Below are 18,641 nucleotides of genomic sequence, written 5' to 3' on the forward strand. Positions count from 1 at the left end.
TAAGAGTAGGCACATTTTAACATCTGTGGTGCTGGCACGGGAAAGGCAAAAGACATTGGAAGCGAATGGGAGCTGCTCCCCTACACCCATCACTTGCTTGCACCACTGCTCTCACCTTCAAGGTGTCTTTTTGGACTCATTTATCACATTCAGAAGCACAAAAGGGGAGGCAAGCCTGAGGTTTGGTAGGGGAGCGAAGCTGCCCTCGCTGTGCTGCGCCGCGAAGGCTCAGCGCAACTGCAGAGCGCATCGGCAGCCTCTTAGAACGCTGTCAGAAAGGCACAAACATCAGCATAATTTATCGGCGGCTATTTTAGGCAGGTGCACGGGAACTCTAAATATATGGCATTCACCGCTTGCTGCAGTTGCTATGGATATGATATCTCAGGCCTGTAACTAGGGTTATAAACGCTGTTGTGTGCTTATTATTGTTGTTGTTATTAAAACATGAATTTTATAGTTATTCCTGCTCTGCTGCTGCCCCTAAATCGTCCATGTAACTGCATATTTCTTTGATTGAAGGAGGGACGTGTACAGGAAAGAAGTAATAAACAATGCCCTTTCTTCCCTGTTGCTTTTTCTTTGCTCCAGAAAGGACCAATCTTGAGCCACTGTTTGCAGTACTATTAGGGCCAGGAGAATTGGAAATCACCCAGAGCCAAGGAAGCGTACCTTGTTTGGGTCTGTCTGGTCAGTATTCTGGTACGGAGAGGGACTTTTTACAAGGGCATGTAGTGACAGGACAAGGGGGAATGGTTTTAAACTGAAAAAGGGGAGAGTTAGATTAGACATCAGGAAGAAGTTCTTTACTGTGAAGGGTGGTGAAGCACTGGCACAGGGTGCCCAGAGAAGCCGTGGCAGCTCCATCCCCGGCAGTGTTCAAGGCCAGGTTGAATGGGGCTTGGAGCAAGCTGCTCTAGTGGAAGGTGTCCCTGCCTGTGGCAGGGGGCTGGAACTGGATGAGCTTTGAGATCCCTTCCAACTCAAAGCATTCCATGATTCTATTGAAGTCTTGCACATATCAGCATCCCTTTTCTTTCTTCCATTTATCTTAAGATGCTGGCCTCCTACAGCTGCAGGGGTTCTGCTGTTATGGAGAGATGGCTGCTCTCTGCCCAGCATTGCAGATCTGGGAGAGAAGGCTAGTGATGGAGAGGCTCTACAGGCACCTTGACCACTGCAGAGGAGTTAATGGCAATCTGCACACCCAGGGTCCATCAGAGTGAGTGCTGTGTGTCTGTCCCCTTGCCAAGAGGAGACTGAGCATTTTCCTGCAGTCGGGAGCCCGTGAAGGTCATTGCTATGTGATGCAAGTCACAGCAGAGCAAAAAGGGGCAAACGTGGTAAAAATGGGCCATCCACATTTTGCCTAACATTGAAGGGCTTATTATGAGCTTATAAAATGCAGTTTATAAGCAGAGATTTTTTGGGGAAAAGGCATTAAGTTCAAGGATTTGTATGTGTCCTTCAGGTGTACAAATCACACTCACCCAAGCTGGGTAAAATACGTAATTCCTATCCAGCACACTTACCTACCCAGATCTGCCTACAACAGCTTGAAACAGAGCCTGAACAAGGCGATCAAGCAACATCAGGAGCCCCTGGAGAAGAGGAGGTGGCTTCAATGGGTTCTTTCTGCAAGACGATGCAAGGAGCTGCAGGGACCTTCAAAGAGGCAGACGGAGGCAATGCTCCGTGACGGCTGACCTTCGTCCTGGGGAGCTGACACGGTTGGAGGAGGCAGGAGAATAAATTTCAACAGCTCCCTTACTCCAGTAATACAGAATGTTCAGATGCTTAAAGGTTATGACAAGCCAGCGTCTGGTAAAGAGGTCAGTCTGCCCTGAAAGTGGTGCAGAAGCCAAAATAAAGTCTAGTCAAGCCTATGTGGAGTACGAGCACTGAGGCAGGGAAAATAGTGAGGCCCCTTTCTCCCCAGTGGTGGCCCCCAGAAAGCAGCGGTAAGGCTGCTGTTAAAGTTGAAATATGGCTGAGTATTAGGATATTTGCCTTGGGCAGATACATGTTTTGAGAGACCGGGGTCAGTGGCTGTTTTAACCGCGTTGTTTCATCCCCACTGCCACACTTCCTGAGCTTTCCACTTAAGCGGCATTTTAAACAGGACGCAGGTATGCTGGTGGCATTCGGCATCACACTCTGGAGGGTAAAATGTGTGTGTGTATTCATGTGTTTCTTTCTGTCCATCTGTCTACCTCAAGGACCATAAACCAGCAGTGGACAAAGGGGAGAGATGAAGCCCAGTGCAAATGGAGATGAAGAATGATTGTAGAGCCAACAGGACAGAGGAAAAAGTAATTTTCTACCACCAGGCAAGATAGAGTCATGACAAAATGATTTCTTACAGTAATGAAAATCATAGCTTAGACTTTATGTGCAAAAATAAAGAAGGGGAAAGCTTTGCACAAATCTGGACACGCAATATACACTGAACAGTGCATACTTTGTTTTTGAAATGTCTTCTTTATTATTGGTGGCCTCACGCAGGATATGTTGCCAAGGATGGGGACCCCAGTGAATTGCAGGCAATAACAAAAGAATGGTGACTTCTGCAGTTTATAGCTGAGGTGCTATGCAGGAGGCAGAAAAAGTGGGAATGAGGTGGAAGTTGGTGGGAGAATGACCTGCCAAAATAATCAAGTAAGAAAAAACTGGAGGGGTGGTTTCCCCAAATCTCAGCAAAGATTGCAAATGGCCACAACTTGGGAAACCTTCTCCTCACACATCCTTGATGTATTCAGACGGACTTGGGGGGACTATGACCCATAGGAATTCTGCATTTTGGCCACCTCATTTAATCCCCTTTTGGGCTGGGTATTTTTATACCCAGTCAGTTTTACTTTCTTGTGATGAAGTTCCAGCAAAACATGTTTAATCACTTCTCAATCCAAAGAAAGGTTTAAGCTATTTGAGCTGCTTTTAGCATCTGAGTGGTGTTCAGCCATAGGATGCTGGATCCGGGTTCCCAGTAAATAAAAACTTCTCGTATCAATATGATATGATTCATATCAACCATTTTATCACCATTCATATCAACCTCCTTTGCGCAGGTCTATAGATAAAAGCAGAGGCAAACAGTGTGGACAAGAATATAGATTTCAACATGAAGCACCTTTGCACATTACCATGAAAACTAACTTTAATTTGACCAGATTGTAACTGTTTAATTTTGCACATGGTGCATGTAGTGCAGTTTGCCCGAGGTTTCCACCATCAAAGACATGACCACGCTGTGGTTGTACATGTCAAAAAACCCTGTCTCAAATACTTCCACTGAAAATAACAGGACCACTCTTGGATAAAGATATCAAAATACGGGATCTGAATCTGATTTAAAGTGTGCACTGAAGCTAAGAATGTGTATGTGCATGGCTGGCACTGAGACCTGCTGAAGATGTGAAAGGATAAGGACAAGGCACAGCTCTCCTGTTAACCTTTAAGAGTACAGAGCTATGGGAACCTCAGCATTCACAGACAAAGGGCTTCTTCCCATGTATGTCCACAGCACAAAAAGGTAAAGACATCCTGGCAGAACCCAGCCAAATCATTCCAAATGTGAATTTCACATTGGCAGCTTGGGAGATGGCTGAGCATCCATGGGGATGGAGAGCACTGTGAATGCCACCAGTTCAACACTGTGCTGCTTCCTTTTGAAATAAACTGACAGATTCCAGAAACAAACTATTTTATGATGCTTATAGGACTGTGTTTATAAGAAACTGTAATCTCTTTGGGGCACAGGACATCTTCTTGTTCTCTGCTCATAGGGCACCCAGCACATAGCGCTTGTATCCAGTGCAATGTGCTTGTCCATGACTTGCCCTATTCGTCAAAGCAATGAAAGAAAGGCTATTTTACAATAATAAAAGTTCTTTATGACAGCAGAATGATAAATCATAGGCACCCAGTTCCCACTTCAGCTCTGAGTGTACACAACAATACATTAATTTGTAAATAACCCATTACAATTTATTCTGCATCAATGCCATAGTAGGCAGAGAAAGGACAGTTGTTCTGCTCAGTATCTGGCACTAATAGCAGGCATAGCAATAATAAAAATGTACTGGACATGAAGATTTTTCTAGTACGATTTAACTGAAGCCTTTAAAGCCCATGTGCAGTTGATAAAGTCTATGGTAGACACGTGCATGGCATTCCAGGACAGTTTTATATGTAAATGCCTGATTTTCTTGCACTGAATCTCAAGAGGGTTGTGCTACCAACCTAACAGACATTCACCTATGCTTTGACTTGCTGAATTATTGACACAGTCCTGGATACATGTGTACGTGTGACAATTCTGCCCCTATTGTACTCAGTGAGGATCTCCCCCCCCGACTTCTGGTATCCAGAATAAAACCTTTTCATCTTTCCTAAGGGGCATGAGAGCTAATGTGTAACTAAGACAATAATACTGGACCTGGTAGTTCAGTAATAATAATTCTGACATGGTAAATAGCGTAAAAATGGATGGAAAAACAAGAAGAAAACCATGTAAAAGATTGGAAAATGATATAGTAACATAACTAAAGGCCATTTTAATACAAGATGTTCATGAAGAATTTCGGCTTAAATGTAAAAACTTTTGACGTTTACGTTAATAATGTGATATTTGTGTGTTTCTATGTAGCTTTTTTTCAAACGAGAAGATAGCTAATAATCACAGATGTCTGCTTTCTTATACTCCATCATCATTTTGATATCTCCCCATGCCAAAGTATTGCAACAAATCTGTTATTACTCAGGCCATCCATATGCCATGCAGCATGGCCACTATGAGCTTTGTGAAACAGTGGGAACATGGCCCAAGTTTTCCATTCCCTACAACTCATCCCATCTTTCCACATGTGCAGCCTGCGTGTACAACGTCATTGTAGGACATTACTGAATGGTGGGGGAATGTGCATGAACAGTGTTGGAGGGGTTCCTGAAGACTGCGGGTATGGAAGGGGTTTGGTCCCACAGGTGAGCCAAGCTTTGGCATTCCCTTGCTCCTGCCTCAATTGCATCCCTCGGCCCTTTGGCTGTGCACAACCCAGAGGAGCAACTGGAATTAAATGCAGTAATTTCTGTGTCCAGCTCCGGAGTCCTCAGTACAGGAAAGACACGGACCTGTTGGAGAGGGTCCAGAGGAAGGCCACAGAAATGATCAGAGGGTTGAAGAACCTCTGCTTGTGAGGAATGGCTGAGAGAGCTGGGCTTGTTCAGCCTGGAGAAGACTCCAGGGGGATTTTATTGTTGCCTTTCGGTTCTTAAAAGAGGCCTACACGATAGACGGGGAGAGACTTCTTATCAGGGCCTGCTACGGTAGGGCAAGGTGTGATGGTTTTCAACTAAAAGAGGGGAGATTCAAGCTGGATGTGAGGGCAAAGTTTTCCACACTGAGAGCAGTAAAACACTGGCACGGGTTGCCCAGAGAGGTGCTGGATGCATCATCCCTGGAGACATCCAGGTCCAGGCTGGATGTGGTTCTGAGCAACCTGGTCTAGTTGAAGATGTCCCTGCTCATCGCAGGGGGGTTGGATGGGATGTCCTTTGAAGGTCCCTTCTAACCCGAACCATGACCGAGCAGACCACGTGGAAACCAAAGCTGCGCGTTTCTCTTCCCTCCTACCTCCCCGTTCCCGTTTAAACGGTTTTCCCCCATTTCAGCACAAACACGGAGCTGTTTCCACCACCGGCACGGTCACTCCCCGGGCTCTCCCGTCCCGCAGGACGCTCGCTGCAGCCACCAGGCCTCCACCTCCCCCTCCGCCCGCACGCCAGGCCCGCAGCAGCCCTGGCTTAGAGCCGCTCCGCTCCGCTCCGGTTCCACCGCTCCGCCTTTTGCTTCGCGCCCGCTCGCGCCCCGCCGCCGCCACCGCCTCCGCGCGCGCCGCCGCCGCCGCCGCCGCCTGGGCCTGGATTCCTTTTATTTCTTATTATTTTTCATTTTTTGGAGAGGAAAGGGGGGAGAAAGAAGGAGCCTGTGGCAGCGGCGCTGAGGAGAGGAAGAGGAGGAGTGAGGTGTGTGTGTGGTGGTGGTGGTGGGGGAAGCCTTTTTAATTCATTTTCGATCCAAACCCTGCGTTTGGAGCCTCTGCAGGCAGCCGGACTTGCGGCGGTGGTGCTGTGGGTGGTGGTTGTGCGTGCGGGGTGTTCCCCCCCCTTCCCTCCCCTCGCTGAGCGGGGAGAGCAGCCGCGGGGATCCCGCCCGGGCAGCCCCGTCCCCGCGCTGAGGGACGGCCGGGGAAGCTGCTGTTGTTTTGTAATAAGATTGCCTTGGGTCGCACCCCCTCCTCCTCCTCCTCCTTTTCCCTTTCCCTCCGCGGCCCTCCCAGTTTTTTTGTGTCTCTCCGTGTGTGTGTTTGAAAATGGAGGTGGAAGATGCAGACTGCCAGCCCCGATGTGCCTCATGTTCGCGGCTCCCGTGCACCACGTACCGCTGCCGCCAGCGCTGAGGGAAGACGGCGGCGCCCCCCGCCCGCCGACACGGAGCCCGCCCCGGAGACAGCGTCGCCCCGGGGCTTTTCATGCCTTGTTGTTGTTGTTGTTGTTGCCGTTAATACATCTTGAATATCGGGTGTATTTTTGGTGTGGTTGCTCCGGAAGATCAACACCCAGGGACCTCAAAAACCCCTCCGGTTTTGCCAGTCCGAAGGGGCTTGTGTTTTTTTCTTCGATTCTTGGAGGCAACGTGGATTTATTTATCCAGCCCCGTTTACTCGTCCGCCTTTTTGCCTCCTTCGGTATTTTTAGAGGACGGGGAGAGACAGAGGAAAACGAACAATTTTGGACTCTTTTTGTCGTTGTTTTTGTTTTCGGAAAGGGGGATTTTGTCCAATTAAAGAAAGAGGAATGAAGTCTGGCGCTGGAGGAGGGTCCCTCGCCGTCGTCTGGGGGTTTCTGCTCGTCTTCGCCGCACTTTGTCTGTGGCCAACAAATGGGGAAAGTGAGTACGGTGCTTGTCGGACGGGAGGGGGGCATAGGGGTGTTGGTGGGGGGCCCCCTGAACGTGTGAGGGGCTGCTGGGGGGGGGGGGAAGCAGCGAGAGGGTCCCTGTGTGTGGAGGGGATCGGTGGAGAAGGGGTTCCTCTGTGTCTGAAGGGGTCGGGGGGGGGGGTGTCCCTCAGTGTCTCTGTGAGGGGGTCCCTGTATGGATGTGTGTGAGGGGAGCTACCGAGGGGGGGGTCCCTGTGTGTGTGTGTGTGCAGGGGCGTGTGTGAGGGGCTGCGGGGCCCGCGCCGTTTCCCGCCGCCGAGCCGGTTTCGCCGCTGCCCGCGGGGATGTGCGTGTTTTGGTCCGGTTACGCTGCTGCTCCCCGGCACGTTGAATAACCCGGGGCTGCTCCCCCCATCCCTTCCTTCTCCTGAGGGGGGGGCGGCTGGTTTTACACCCGGGGCTCGCAGAGCCGCAGCCCCCAGCCCGGCTGCCGGGTCGTGGTGCCCGCCCGAGCCCTCCTTTGTGTTCCCCGCACCTGACCCGCACTGCTGCTCTCCCCTCCACAGCACGGTGCGGTGCTCAGCCCTCCGCAGCCAGCGCTGCGATCTGCGTAGTAAACACTCGCAGGCTGGGAAAGACCTTTCCCCGCATGGAAAGAGCTTGATCTTTGTCAATATTTATAGGCCGTATGCAATAACCTGCCATAGCGAGTGAAGAATTCCTGGAAATAAGCGCCTTGCCTGCCTTTTATTGCCGCTTTACTGCCGAGGGTTTCACCCTCGCCGCTCGGGGTGCGGGCTGACGGTGGCATCCCGCAATCTAAAGGTCACAGTCTGGTAGTGTTTATTTTCTTAGAAGTTAATTTACAGGTCGGTACTTTACGTTTGTGCATTGATAGAAAGGTTTGATGGTGGGGCTGCGTTCTCAAAGGTGATTCTATCTTTTTAAGGCAGCCGTGTTGCATCGAGCATTAAGGTTTGTGCCGCTGACTTGCAGAGTGCGACCTGCTTCCTCCGTGTGTGCGGGTTCTGCACCGAGAAGGCGGCTGCTTGTGCGGGACGGGGGTGCCCGCATCCCTCCTGCCCTTCATCGCGTCCGACTGCCTCGCTTGGCAGTTGCAAAAGCCCTGACTTTTGTTTTTGTGCGTTTCAAACCTGTGGTTCTGTTGCAGTGCCCGCCCCTTTCGGGCGCAGGGGGAAATAAAGGGGGCAGGGATGGCTGGCGCTGCGATGGATCAGCCTGCGATCATCACCACATCCATCCCGGTGCTGGGCGGTGTGTCGGGCTCACGATGGGTTGAGGATCTCCCGCATGAAATGAGCTTTCCCGTGTTTTCTGGAGTGTCTCTATAGGCAGGGAGATGGTAGCTTTGGAGCCCAACCATTTTAAAACCGGCTTCCTCTGTCCTTCGGCGTCTGCCGGAGCAGGGTTGATTCTTTATCTTGATGCTTTAATTTCTTATGCTGTGTGTTTTCAACATACTCCTTGAGCTGTTGTTGTGTGGCTCTCGCTTTCAAAAGGGAAAGGGAGGGAGAGATCAATTTTGCACATTTTATATATAAAGGGAAAGAAATCAGCAACTAGAAAGGCTTCTCTAAAAGCAGTTTAAGGTTGAGAAGAAAGGGAAGTTCTTTGGATGCACTGACGGTGAGGCAGACTACAGAAAAAAGTGAGCAAGGAGCTCATACATGGAGCCTGTAATGCGTGTTGAGTAATATTGTGTTTCATTAGCCAGTGAATGCCAATTACCTCCTTGCAAATTAAGGCCCAACTTAGGCTTTGCGTTGTAGTGGCAGGGCCAGCTAGGGCTGGAGAATCACAGCCTTGCTTCCACGAGCTGAACTTTATATCTAGAGCTGTTTTCAAGAGAGAAGATTAATCTCTTAAGTTGAAAAGGAAGACCTTGGTGCCCTTATTCAGGGAAGGGCTTGCAAAGCATTATATTGAATGCTTTGCATAGGGAAACAGCGCAGGAGGAGAAGATCCTGTATATCCTTCAAATGCTGGGATACACGCTTACAGTTTTTTTCTTGCCTTACCTGGTATAGAATACCTTGAAATAGAAGTGCTTGCCCAGCTCTGGGAATGAAACAGTGCAGAAACAATATGTTAGGGTTTTAGGCTGTAGTTCTCCGAAGTGTTTGTGGTTGCCACTTAGCTAAAATGACCCAATTAAGAACCTTCCAAATGAAATATCTTCTTTTTCAGATCTAGGCATTTAAATATGGGAAGATATGCTGAAAAACTTGTCTTAGCTGAATGCTGTCTCTAATTGATCGCCTTTGTAGTTTACAGTTTAATAGCCTTTGTTTTCGCGAGTTATTGCTGAAAGAATTTTGCTGTTAGGGGGAAAAATGATCTCCAGAGCAGATGTTTTGCATCTCTTCATATTCTTCCCTCTCCCCACAATAGTGGAAGGAAGATTAATCTTAATTTTTATTTGTTTTTCATATATACTGTGTCATAGCTAAAAGGCACTTCCATTTTCGGTCAAACAAGCAAGGCATTCCTAAATAGGAATACAAAGGAGTTACAACTGGAGGGGAGAGACCCATCCCTTTAATGCTAAATGATATAAAATCTTTTCGTGGTTATGGGACAGAAACCTCTTTAAAATGCAGGTAACTTCAGTGGAAAGTGTCCGATTCAAAAACTGGCATTAAAAAATCCTGAGAATTTCCTGAGATTTTGTTAGGACGGCACAGCAATGAAAAGAAAAAGACCCTTTGTTAAGATAAAGTATGTGCTGGTGCAACAGTGCATTTGATTTGTAAAGCTACAACTGTTGGAGGCTGTTTCATCCTAGGGGTGGGTTTAAGATGCAGTGTAAACACTGTTTTCTTCCTTTCCTGCCTTGAGCATGATGGGGTTTTGATTTTCACCCATGTGTATATTTACGAAGGGAATGTCTAGAAGGGAATGGGTTAAACATTTAGGGTAATAATGGTTTTAAGTCTGGTAATACTTCAGAGTGATAGGTATCTTGATGGATCTGTTCATGTTAACTCTGAGCTTTTGTTTGTCAGTCCAGGCTATATTTTATGTTCCTGATGTTAATAAGCAGTAGCTCATGCTGTACGTTTAATCCCTCTCCCAGGTTGCTTAGTAAAAGCCCTCATGACCTCCTGAATGTCAGCGTTACATACACCTTAGCTTTCACATCAGCGTTTCCCTGTACGCCTCGTGGTTAGTGAATGTTGTTAAATGGGAGTTCAAGAATTGCTTCTGTAATTGAGGTGGTGAATAGAAAATGCCAGAATGTTTAAGGAATTGGTGTCAGTTGGGTTCACCAGAGAGAGGAGAGGAGGAAAGTGTTGAGGGCATGCTGGTGACTGGCGTCCATGGGAAGGAGCGCTGAGCCAGGCAGTACTTTGGCTTTTTTGATTGTGTTAGATTGTACTTTCAAAGCGTTTCCCTACCAGAACTGGAGCAAAGGCTTGCATGACTCAGAAACTGAAAGGGTTAGGAAATGGTAGTGACTTAGCTAATATCAGGCAAAATGCATTGAGAATGTGAGAAAGCAGTGGAATGGGTGTGGAAGGAAGATGATGTGTGTTAGAAGATTCTGTGCTGAACCAACGTTTGAGAGAGAGAAATACTGTTCTTTGTGTAAAGGGAAGGAAATTTAACCTATTTCTGAAGTATGTTGTGAGAAGTGAGGAAAGGAAGGGGCTGCAGAGAGCAAGGGGACAGATGAATCAAATAGTTTCAGTTCAGGACAACAGGAGGCATGATTTGTTGGGTTTAAGAGGGAAATTGCTGAGATTTGATGAATGCCTGTGTTTAATTTTTATGTCAGTTTTTCCCTGACCGGTTGTGCTTTCAAGCTAATCCTAGAGTGTAATTACAGCGCAACTCCAGTGACACTGAAATAGTTGTCATCTTGAAATGTAACATGTGAAATCCGGTGTTGAGGAATTTCCATGTGATGATTTTTGAATTTATCTTCATTGGCAAATAATTCGTTTCTACCAGTATGTGTTACCTTGGGAAAAGTTGTTTCAAATCCTGTTTGATTTTCTGCTAAACTGGCATTTACTAAGAAAATCTTGGAGGAGGAGGTCTTCAGTGAGGAGATTTATGTTCTTTAAGCATCTACCACTTAGAATTAAAATGTATTTCAGGGCTGAAACTGTTAACCTGAAAGGACAATTTTAGTTCATGTTTAACTGAAGCTTTTTTTCTCTTCCCCAATGTATTTTTTCCCCCTCTTTACTCTGAGGTAGATTTTACCGGCGATCACTGAAACTATGAACTTGGTGAGACCAGAAGAGGCAGTTTTGTTAAATGATTAATTATATTGTGTGTGTATTTCATCTGTGTGAATTGTGAGCTACCGCAGACTTCATTGTAGAGAAGTTTGTTTATGTTCCTGAACTTTGAGAGAGGGAGGAAATAATATATGCAGGAAACCTGTTTTTCTCACACTGGATGTTAACTTTATGATCCCACACAGAAAACAACTTATCTAGCTCATCATCTGTAATGGCTCCAAAGTTCATAACTTACAAAATGCACTGAATTAAATTATTTAAATCAATGTAGGGTGTTTATCTGGATTATCTGTAGTTAAATTAATAAACTGCTTGAGCATTATTTTACTCCCTTGAAAAGGCGATGACTGAGAAGTGATGGCTACTTTCTGAATAAGTTCTTCAAACTTTTGCTTATGAAATAGAATAAATTCTTCCTTGGATTTTGGTGTAAAGCATTTCCCATTTGGAAGTGCTTTGTGATGTTATCAATTAGCAGCTGGTTTTTATTCCTATGTGTGAGCGCACACACAGGAATGGGTAAACTGCATTTGTTATTGAAAACTATTGTGTATGCTGGGTTTTACAAAAGCTGCAGTTTGAGTAATTGTCTCGAGAGTCTCATAATTAAAGTTGCTGCAGGTTTGTAGGTTCAGTTTATTTCAGATCTTTCTGACTGAATTGAGCTTTTAAGGTTTTAAGAGTTCTGTGTTCAGAAAGACTTTAGGAATGCCGTGATGTTTGAAAGGGAGAAATACTGTTTCACTATTTTGATATATTTGATGTGTATAATTTTTCTATCACTAAATTGTATAGACAGCTTCTTTGTGTAGGTTACTTGGTTTAGTTTATGTGATTTAGGAAAGCCACTTTAAAAAGAATAGTTTAATATGGTTTTTTCTCTTATTGTACAAAAGCTAAATTCGACAAACAACACTGATGAAGACGCATTTGTGATTGTTAGCCAGCCTGTCTTGTGTGTGTTTTTTTTTTTTTGGTCTGGGTTTTTTCCCTCTTAGCCAAGTCATGACAGGTACAATCTGGACGGATTTCTGTAGTACTATATTTGTCTTTTTTTGTGTCCAGAGCTGTCTGAGACAAACTCTGAGGACCGACAAATGATTAGCAACATGCAGTGTTCATTCATGTATTTCTGTGCTCTGCAAACAGAGCTTTACCAATTCCTTAAACTCAGAAATAGGCTCTAGTTCCTTTACACAGGACTTGTTTTTGCTTAAGAAGTTTGATAATAGTTTGGCTTACTCATTGCTTAAGGAAATACATTCTGTTAAACCATGGAAACACATTCTGTTAAACCATGGTGTCAGTATGGTGGTGTTCTGGGAAGGTTTAACTTGCCTTCATCACTGAGAGTTTTTCTTTGCAAATGCCAAATATGAGCAGTTCCCTAAGGGTACCTTTCAAGACACCAATTAACTTCTTCAGTGTTGATATCCCCAAGAAGTTGCTGTTGTGGCACAATATTATTAAAAACATGCTGAAAAGCAAAATCTGTTATTTATTTACAGATTGATTTGCATACAATTTGTAAGCATCAGTAGAATATAATTTTATTCATTGATTTTTGGAATATCCAGATGTGAACATTTCCTGCTACTCTGTTCCTTTCTTCATAAACCTGATGGTATGAGCACAAATAAGCATCTACATGTTTCAGTGACTCCCCGGGTAGTTTTCCAAGGATACTTGTCTTTGACCTACCCAGTGGGAAGGGACCTTGCACTCAATAAAGTACCAAGATTATTCCTCTAGAGGAACAAATCCACTAGTAAATATTTCAGTAGAACAGCAAATGTGTGCTTTTGTAGCAGCACAAACTAATGTTAATAACAACTTAGAGGAATAATTCATGTTAAGATGGTCGTTGAAGAGAAGTGCTAACCAGGTTGTTCCTCAAGAGCTTTATGCTGTGCTGTTGAGTAAAAAAAAGTGTGTATTATACAAATAAGAAACTTCTAAAGCAGGAGCTGAACTGCACATGTTATATGTTTTACTGTAATAGTTTATAAAACAAGTGTGTGTCCTGCTTTTGTGAATACTTAGTTTGTGAAGATGTATGTGTTGGGCAAGTCCAGTCCACTGACCTAATGAGTTTGTTTACTGTGTGTTGCTAGTGAAGCAGATTATTACTGAAACAGCTCTGTGACCAGGCAGAGTGAACGTTATCTGCAGACCTCTTATTGGTGCCATTACATGCTGTAAAGATAGCTCTGTTTGCTTGGAAGCTGAGCATCAACCGATGAAAACACTTTCTCTTAGCATGTGGGCTTTTTTGGGAGTTCTTTGCTGAGCATCCCTTCTCCCTGCAGCGGGGAGCAGTGTCAGAATGTGACATCAGGCAAATGTAGATAATGTTCAGAATTCTTAGTGCCAGAGGCAGGCACTTCATGTGTGTGTGTGTTCCTCTGATGTTGGGTGGGTGGTGTGGGTCATTTCTACTGGTTGTTTCTAGAAGCTTTGTACTTTTTTCCTTCAATAAGAACAGTTCACATATTAGTATACTTAAGCCAGCTGCTTCCACAGTTGTGTTCAAATAGCAGAGGGTTTGATTGGAGGCAGGAAAGAGGAATTTTTTGAAGTTGAGAATGCATGAAATGAATACATGCTGAAGTACTTGGAGATCCCTTGCACTTTACCAGAGAGCAGCTTGCTTGAATGAAAGGTACTGTACCTGCTGTTAAGTTTATAAACTTGGTTTATACAGATTACTTTTTAAATTATTCATGATGCTACATTACAAGTATATCTGACAGGTTTAAAATAAATGGCTTGATGGTAAGAGGGAGCATGCATAAATTAGAGCTGGGATAATGTGTTCTTTGAAGTATCTCTTCCATTTGTTACTACTGGAATACAGTAGGTAGCTGCAGCTGAATGTGTGATTCTCAAGTACGGAGTACATCATTATCTTCAAACTGTGTTATAGTGGCAGTTCTTATATAAGATAGATGAGATGAAGTGGCAGGAGGACTGAGGTGCTCGCTTTGTATTTAGTTATAGACGTGTTGCTGCTCAGAGTATTTATGAGCTGAAACTTCTGTAGGCACAGCAGCTGAACGGGTCTGCTGGTAGCTATGTTTGGTGGGATTGGGATAGCATCACATTGTTTTATTTACTCTTTTATTGTTAACATTGCTGGGGGTTTGTAAGAAGTGCTGCAGCAAGGTGCTAGGAGGTTTTCCCTTATATTTAGTGGGGTGTGATATCTGGTTTGCTTATGGATCATGGTATTTGGCTTGAGAAAGCTTCCTGATAGGTATGCACAGGAAAACTTCACAGGAGCTGAACTGTTGTATTTGGAAAAGGTTATTGGTGGGGAGGGAGGTGCAAAGGTAGCTTCCCCAAGCATGAATTGACACAGTGTTGCTTTTCCTCATTGTGAAACTTGTTATATTGGAGGAGCGAGCTTCCAAAGTAGTTTGTGGTGTAGAAGAAACCCCGAAATGGTGTGGGATAGAGCATCCCTCAGAAATAATCAGAAATTTCTCTGGAAGTGGAAGGTGGTCTTAAAGAGATGGATAGTTCAAGTCTGAAGTCTTAATCAAACGGGAGCAGTGTTTCGGAGAGAGGTCTGGTAACAGCTGCTCCTGGAAACAGTCTATAACCAAACTTTTAACAGAGGATTGGCTTGGACTTCGGAAGAGCTTTATCCCTGGATCTCACTGAGGTGGTTTCTTCATTATTTGCATTGGCTTCGGTTGAGAGTCATCTCCACGTGTTGTCTTTCTAAAGATAGTACTCTTTGCTTCCTTGCCACTCATCACATCCCCTTGGGTCCTTCTGTGTGAGAGTAGTATGTACCTTGAAAGGCTTAAAAGCACATGGCAGACACCTCGCATGAGGAGAAAAGGCACTGGCACTGCGCTGTAGGAACAAACACGCATTTGCACAGTTCAGCTGATCCTAGAGTAACATTTGGCTGTAGTGTTAGAGTTGAAATCATGATGGAAATACCACGTTTGTTCTGTCACTTGTGCTCTTTGCCAGTGCAGAAATTACTTTTATTGTAGTGTTTTTGTTGCTTTCTCATGGGGCTTTTCATGTGTAGTTAAATAAACTGTTATTTTCTCTAGTCAAATTTTGTGTATCCCACTGGGCGTTTGGTTTGCTTCCCAAAATACTGATGGGGTTAAATAGTGTGGATTGTTCTTGTTAAGCTTTCAGGTGGCTCTACCTTTCTTTTCATTGAGGACTAGTGTCAAGAGTTAAGATGATGGCACAAACTGTTAAGAGTTCAGAGACCCACTGGGATGGAGCAAGAAGCCCAGTGGAATTGCGATGGTGCCTGGCCGCCACGATGGGAATTTTAGCTGCTGCTTCTCTCTGGTTGTTCTGTATCCCCAGCAGGTGGAAGCAGCTTGTGGTTCTGTATTGATTGCAGTCAGCATCTTTCAGTTTGTTGTGGCTGAAGCTTCTTCTATTCCTTTTTTCTTCTTTCCACTCCCAAGATGGATGCACATCTTATTGGTCCTTTGCAAATGTCGTGTTTCCTGGTAACTATGGGGGGAAAGAACACCCAGCTGTGTTGACATGCATATAGGTTGCTGTTACTGTTTGTACTTTGCTCTTCTTCCCCAGACCTGAGAAGTGTTGAGGCTGAGAGAAGGAAAGATGCACAATTCAAGATCCTTCGTGTGTGAAGGATGCCAGAAGTTGGAGGGCCTGTTAGTTTTGTTGCTTGTGCGCCTTGGATATGGAGATTTTGGTTTGAAAAGTTACATTGGTGTTTGCTTGCAGCTCTTCAGTGGCTACACTCATGAAGGAGGTTTGGTCTGGGCAGTTGTCACTGTATGAAAGAGCAAAAATGGGGTTAAAGAAAAGCGTATTTGTTGTTCCAGACTTGAGACTTGGCTTGGTGTGAGACCGACTTGAGCCTGCCTGGGTCCTGTCTGAGTGACTGAAGGTTTTGATTGTTTGTTTGTCTGTTTTCTTTTTTGCTTATGTGCTAATAAAATGTTTGTGTTTTTGTCACATTTGAGTGGGCTGACTATGTGGACAAATGTTTTCATTGATATGGTTTCTCCACAAGAGGCATATAATAATGTATTTAATAATTAATTTAGGTTGTGAGAGTCCCTTTTAAAACTCAAGCTTGCATGTGCTTCCATGGGTTGTGATTCTAAGCTGTGACCAGTGTTACTGGTGAAGGAACAAAGGTCCTTTCAAGTTGGTTGTTGCTATCCTACAGAAATAAGGCACAGACAGAGAAATGCATTTGAGTGTGCTGTATATGTGATGGTGGCCTGTGCTTCAGCAGAAACACATGTGAAATGGACATCTGTTTTTAGATGGTTTGTGTTTTGAGTATCTCTTTTGGTAGTTCATTGTTTAAACAAACATGTTGCATTAGCTGTAAGGCCTTAGTGCCAAATGCCCACTGATGAGATGTATTAGGGTTTTGTTGTTCCCAAGCCTCTCTGAGAAGCAACAGCTTTACAATTCAACACATTTGAGGAAGATTACAGAAAGAATTTGGGGTGGATCACAATCAGCACTTCAAAAGCAATAGCTTTGGAGTAACTGCGCTATAACACAGCACAGCCCATGGAAAAACACCGTCATCTTAACAGATGCAGTGTTATTTTGGAGATTCCACTGTATAAATACATGGACTGTGGTTAAATTGTGATGGCAACAGATGCAATCTCAGTTCTCGATTCTTTCATCTCTTTAATATTTAAAGATACTCCACGAAGTAAAAGAAGAAAACAACATCAAAGCTGAGAATTTGCCTTCTGTAAATTGTTGGGGTTGCACCTTTTGGGCCTTGTTTCATTTCAGATATGTCACTGCAGATTAGATTTGGGCTGAGTGAATGCTCATCTCTGTGAGGGAGTCTGTGCAAGTGCTGCTACTCACGGCTTATTGTACAATTTGCATATGAATGGAAGTATTCAGCTCTACTTAAGAAATGTCAGCAAGATTGAAGTCAGAGTTGGTTAACCTGGTAAAAAGATATTTCCAGTATTTTTCATGAAAGAAAGTGATACTATGAAGACAAGAATTACACATTCCACTGGCTAAGCCAACATTGTCTGAGGATTTTCGTGGTGATTTTGTAGTTGCTATCGGTGGCTTTATGTTTAAATTTGTCCTGCAATATGTTGCAGTGTTTGAGAGGAGGAGAATCATAATGCAGGAATCAGATGTTGTATTGTAATGCCACGCAGTTGTGTTCACATGTGTTTTTCTTTCCAGATTTGGTTTTGTTTAAATACTGATTTGACAAGTATAAATTGAGAGCAAGGGTCTATGTTTTTGTGAACAGCAAATAAAGCATAGCAAGATATTGTTGTCACTGCTTTCACCTCTGTCCACCCACTAGCTGGGGAGAGAAGCCTGAAGTTACATGCTGTAACTGGATTTTAAAAAGGGACCAGATAATTTTTGTGAGCAACAACACTGGTAGTCATGCATGCTAAAATAGGGAGTGATCACATCTCGTGCTTCAGAAGCTGACAGTGTGCAAGGGTTGGGGAGAAATTGTATTCCTCCTCCGGGTGTTTGTATTTCCCTCCCTGTTTGTAAAACACAAAGAAGTGCTGTTCTGGAGGGATTGTAAAGTGCTCTGTGTATGGAACACTTGACGGGACTTCAGATGCTGGTGTGACACTGTCCAGGTGAAGGCACATTCACTGGGAAGCTGTGTGTTGTCAGGCAAAGTATGCAGAAGTATGAGGATGGGGGTGTTGGAATTGGCTGGCTGATAAGGAGATAGTGTATTACACTAAAAATAAACCCCAGATCTTCACAAGTGACTGTTATGATTACCTGGTGTCACATACAGATAGAATGAAGCAGAAGTTGAGGTGGTTTGAGCATGGTTTGGCCTCCCTGCGCGGCTGTCCTGTGATGCTGTCCATTTGTTCCATAGGGTTTTCCTTTAGGAGCAGCACTCACGGAAGTGTGCAGATATTCAGTGTTTTCATGCTCGCAGCCACAGGCCTTGTTTACTGTGGTATCAAACTACTGTTCTGACCTCAGGATGACTGTCACTGCTCACAGTGTCTCATGCCTCAAGCTCATCTGCAGACACCCTTGCAGCTTCCCCCAGACCTGGTGAGATGAGACGGTGTCAATCCTGTTTAATAGGGGGAAGTGGGTGGGGGAGAAGGGTAGAGGGGCTCAGGCATGAGCAGCATGAAATGCTGCATTTAGATATCTGCGTACCTTGATTGGGTCTGTCCCCCTCTGTTCTCCTCTTCCGTCAATACTCAACCTTTTGATGGTGTCACATACCTCAATGTCTTCTTTGAAGAAGAGCAGAACTGCAAAGCTGGCTTTGTTTGTGTCGAGCCTGGTACCCAGCAAGTGATGAACCTAGTTTTAGGCTATGGGTCTGTGGAGTGCTGTGCACAGTCATGACTACTGAGGTGTTCAGAGAGGGGAAAAGTTCATTTTCTCTCAGTTGATTTAACTGGTGAGTTG

The 18,641-nt window shown here is 44.7% G+C and overlaps 1 protein-coding gene across 4 annotated transcripts in view; it reads left to right on the forward strand.

Annotated features, from left to right (window-relative positions):
* Positions 1-5,983: 5,983 nt before the first annotated feature.
* The window catches only part of IGF1R (insulin like growth factor 1 receptor), a 172,320-nt gene continuing 159,662 nt past the window's right edge, over positions 5,984-18,641 (forward strand). For 2 of the 4 annotated variants that reach the window (XM_057415075.1, XM_057415153.1), the window contains exon 1: positions 5,984-6,958. In XM_057415075.1, the coding sequence (XP_057271058.1) occupies positions 6,856-6,958 (103 nt within the window). In that variant the 5' untranslated portion in view covers positions 5,984-6,855. The remainder of the gene's footprint in view (positions 6,959-18,641) is intronic. The other 2 variants (XM_057415233.1, XM_057415314.1) reach the window with 1 other exon arrangement.

This window comes from Pezoporus wallicus, unplaced genomic scaffold (assembly GCF_028554395.1).
Source record: "Pezoporus wallicus isolate ANWC-B61680 ecotype Strahan unplaced genomic scaffold, APGP_CSIRO_Pwel_v1 contig_3952, whole genome shotgun sequence".
In the NCBI taxonomy this organism is placed as follows: Eukaryota; Metazoa; Chordata; class Aves; order Psittaciformes; family Psittacidae; genus Pezoporus; species Pezoporus wallicus.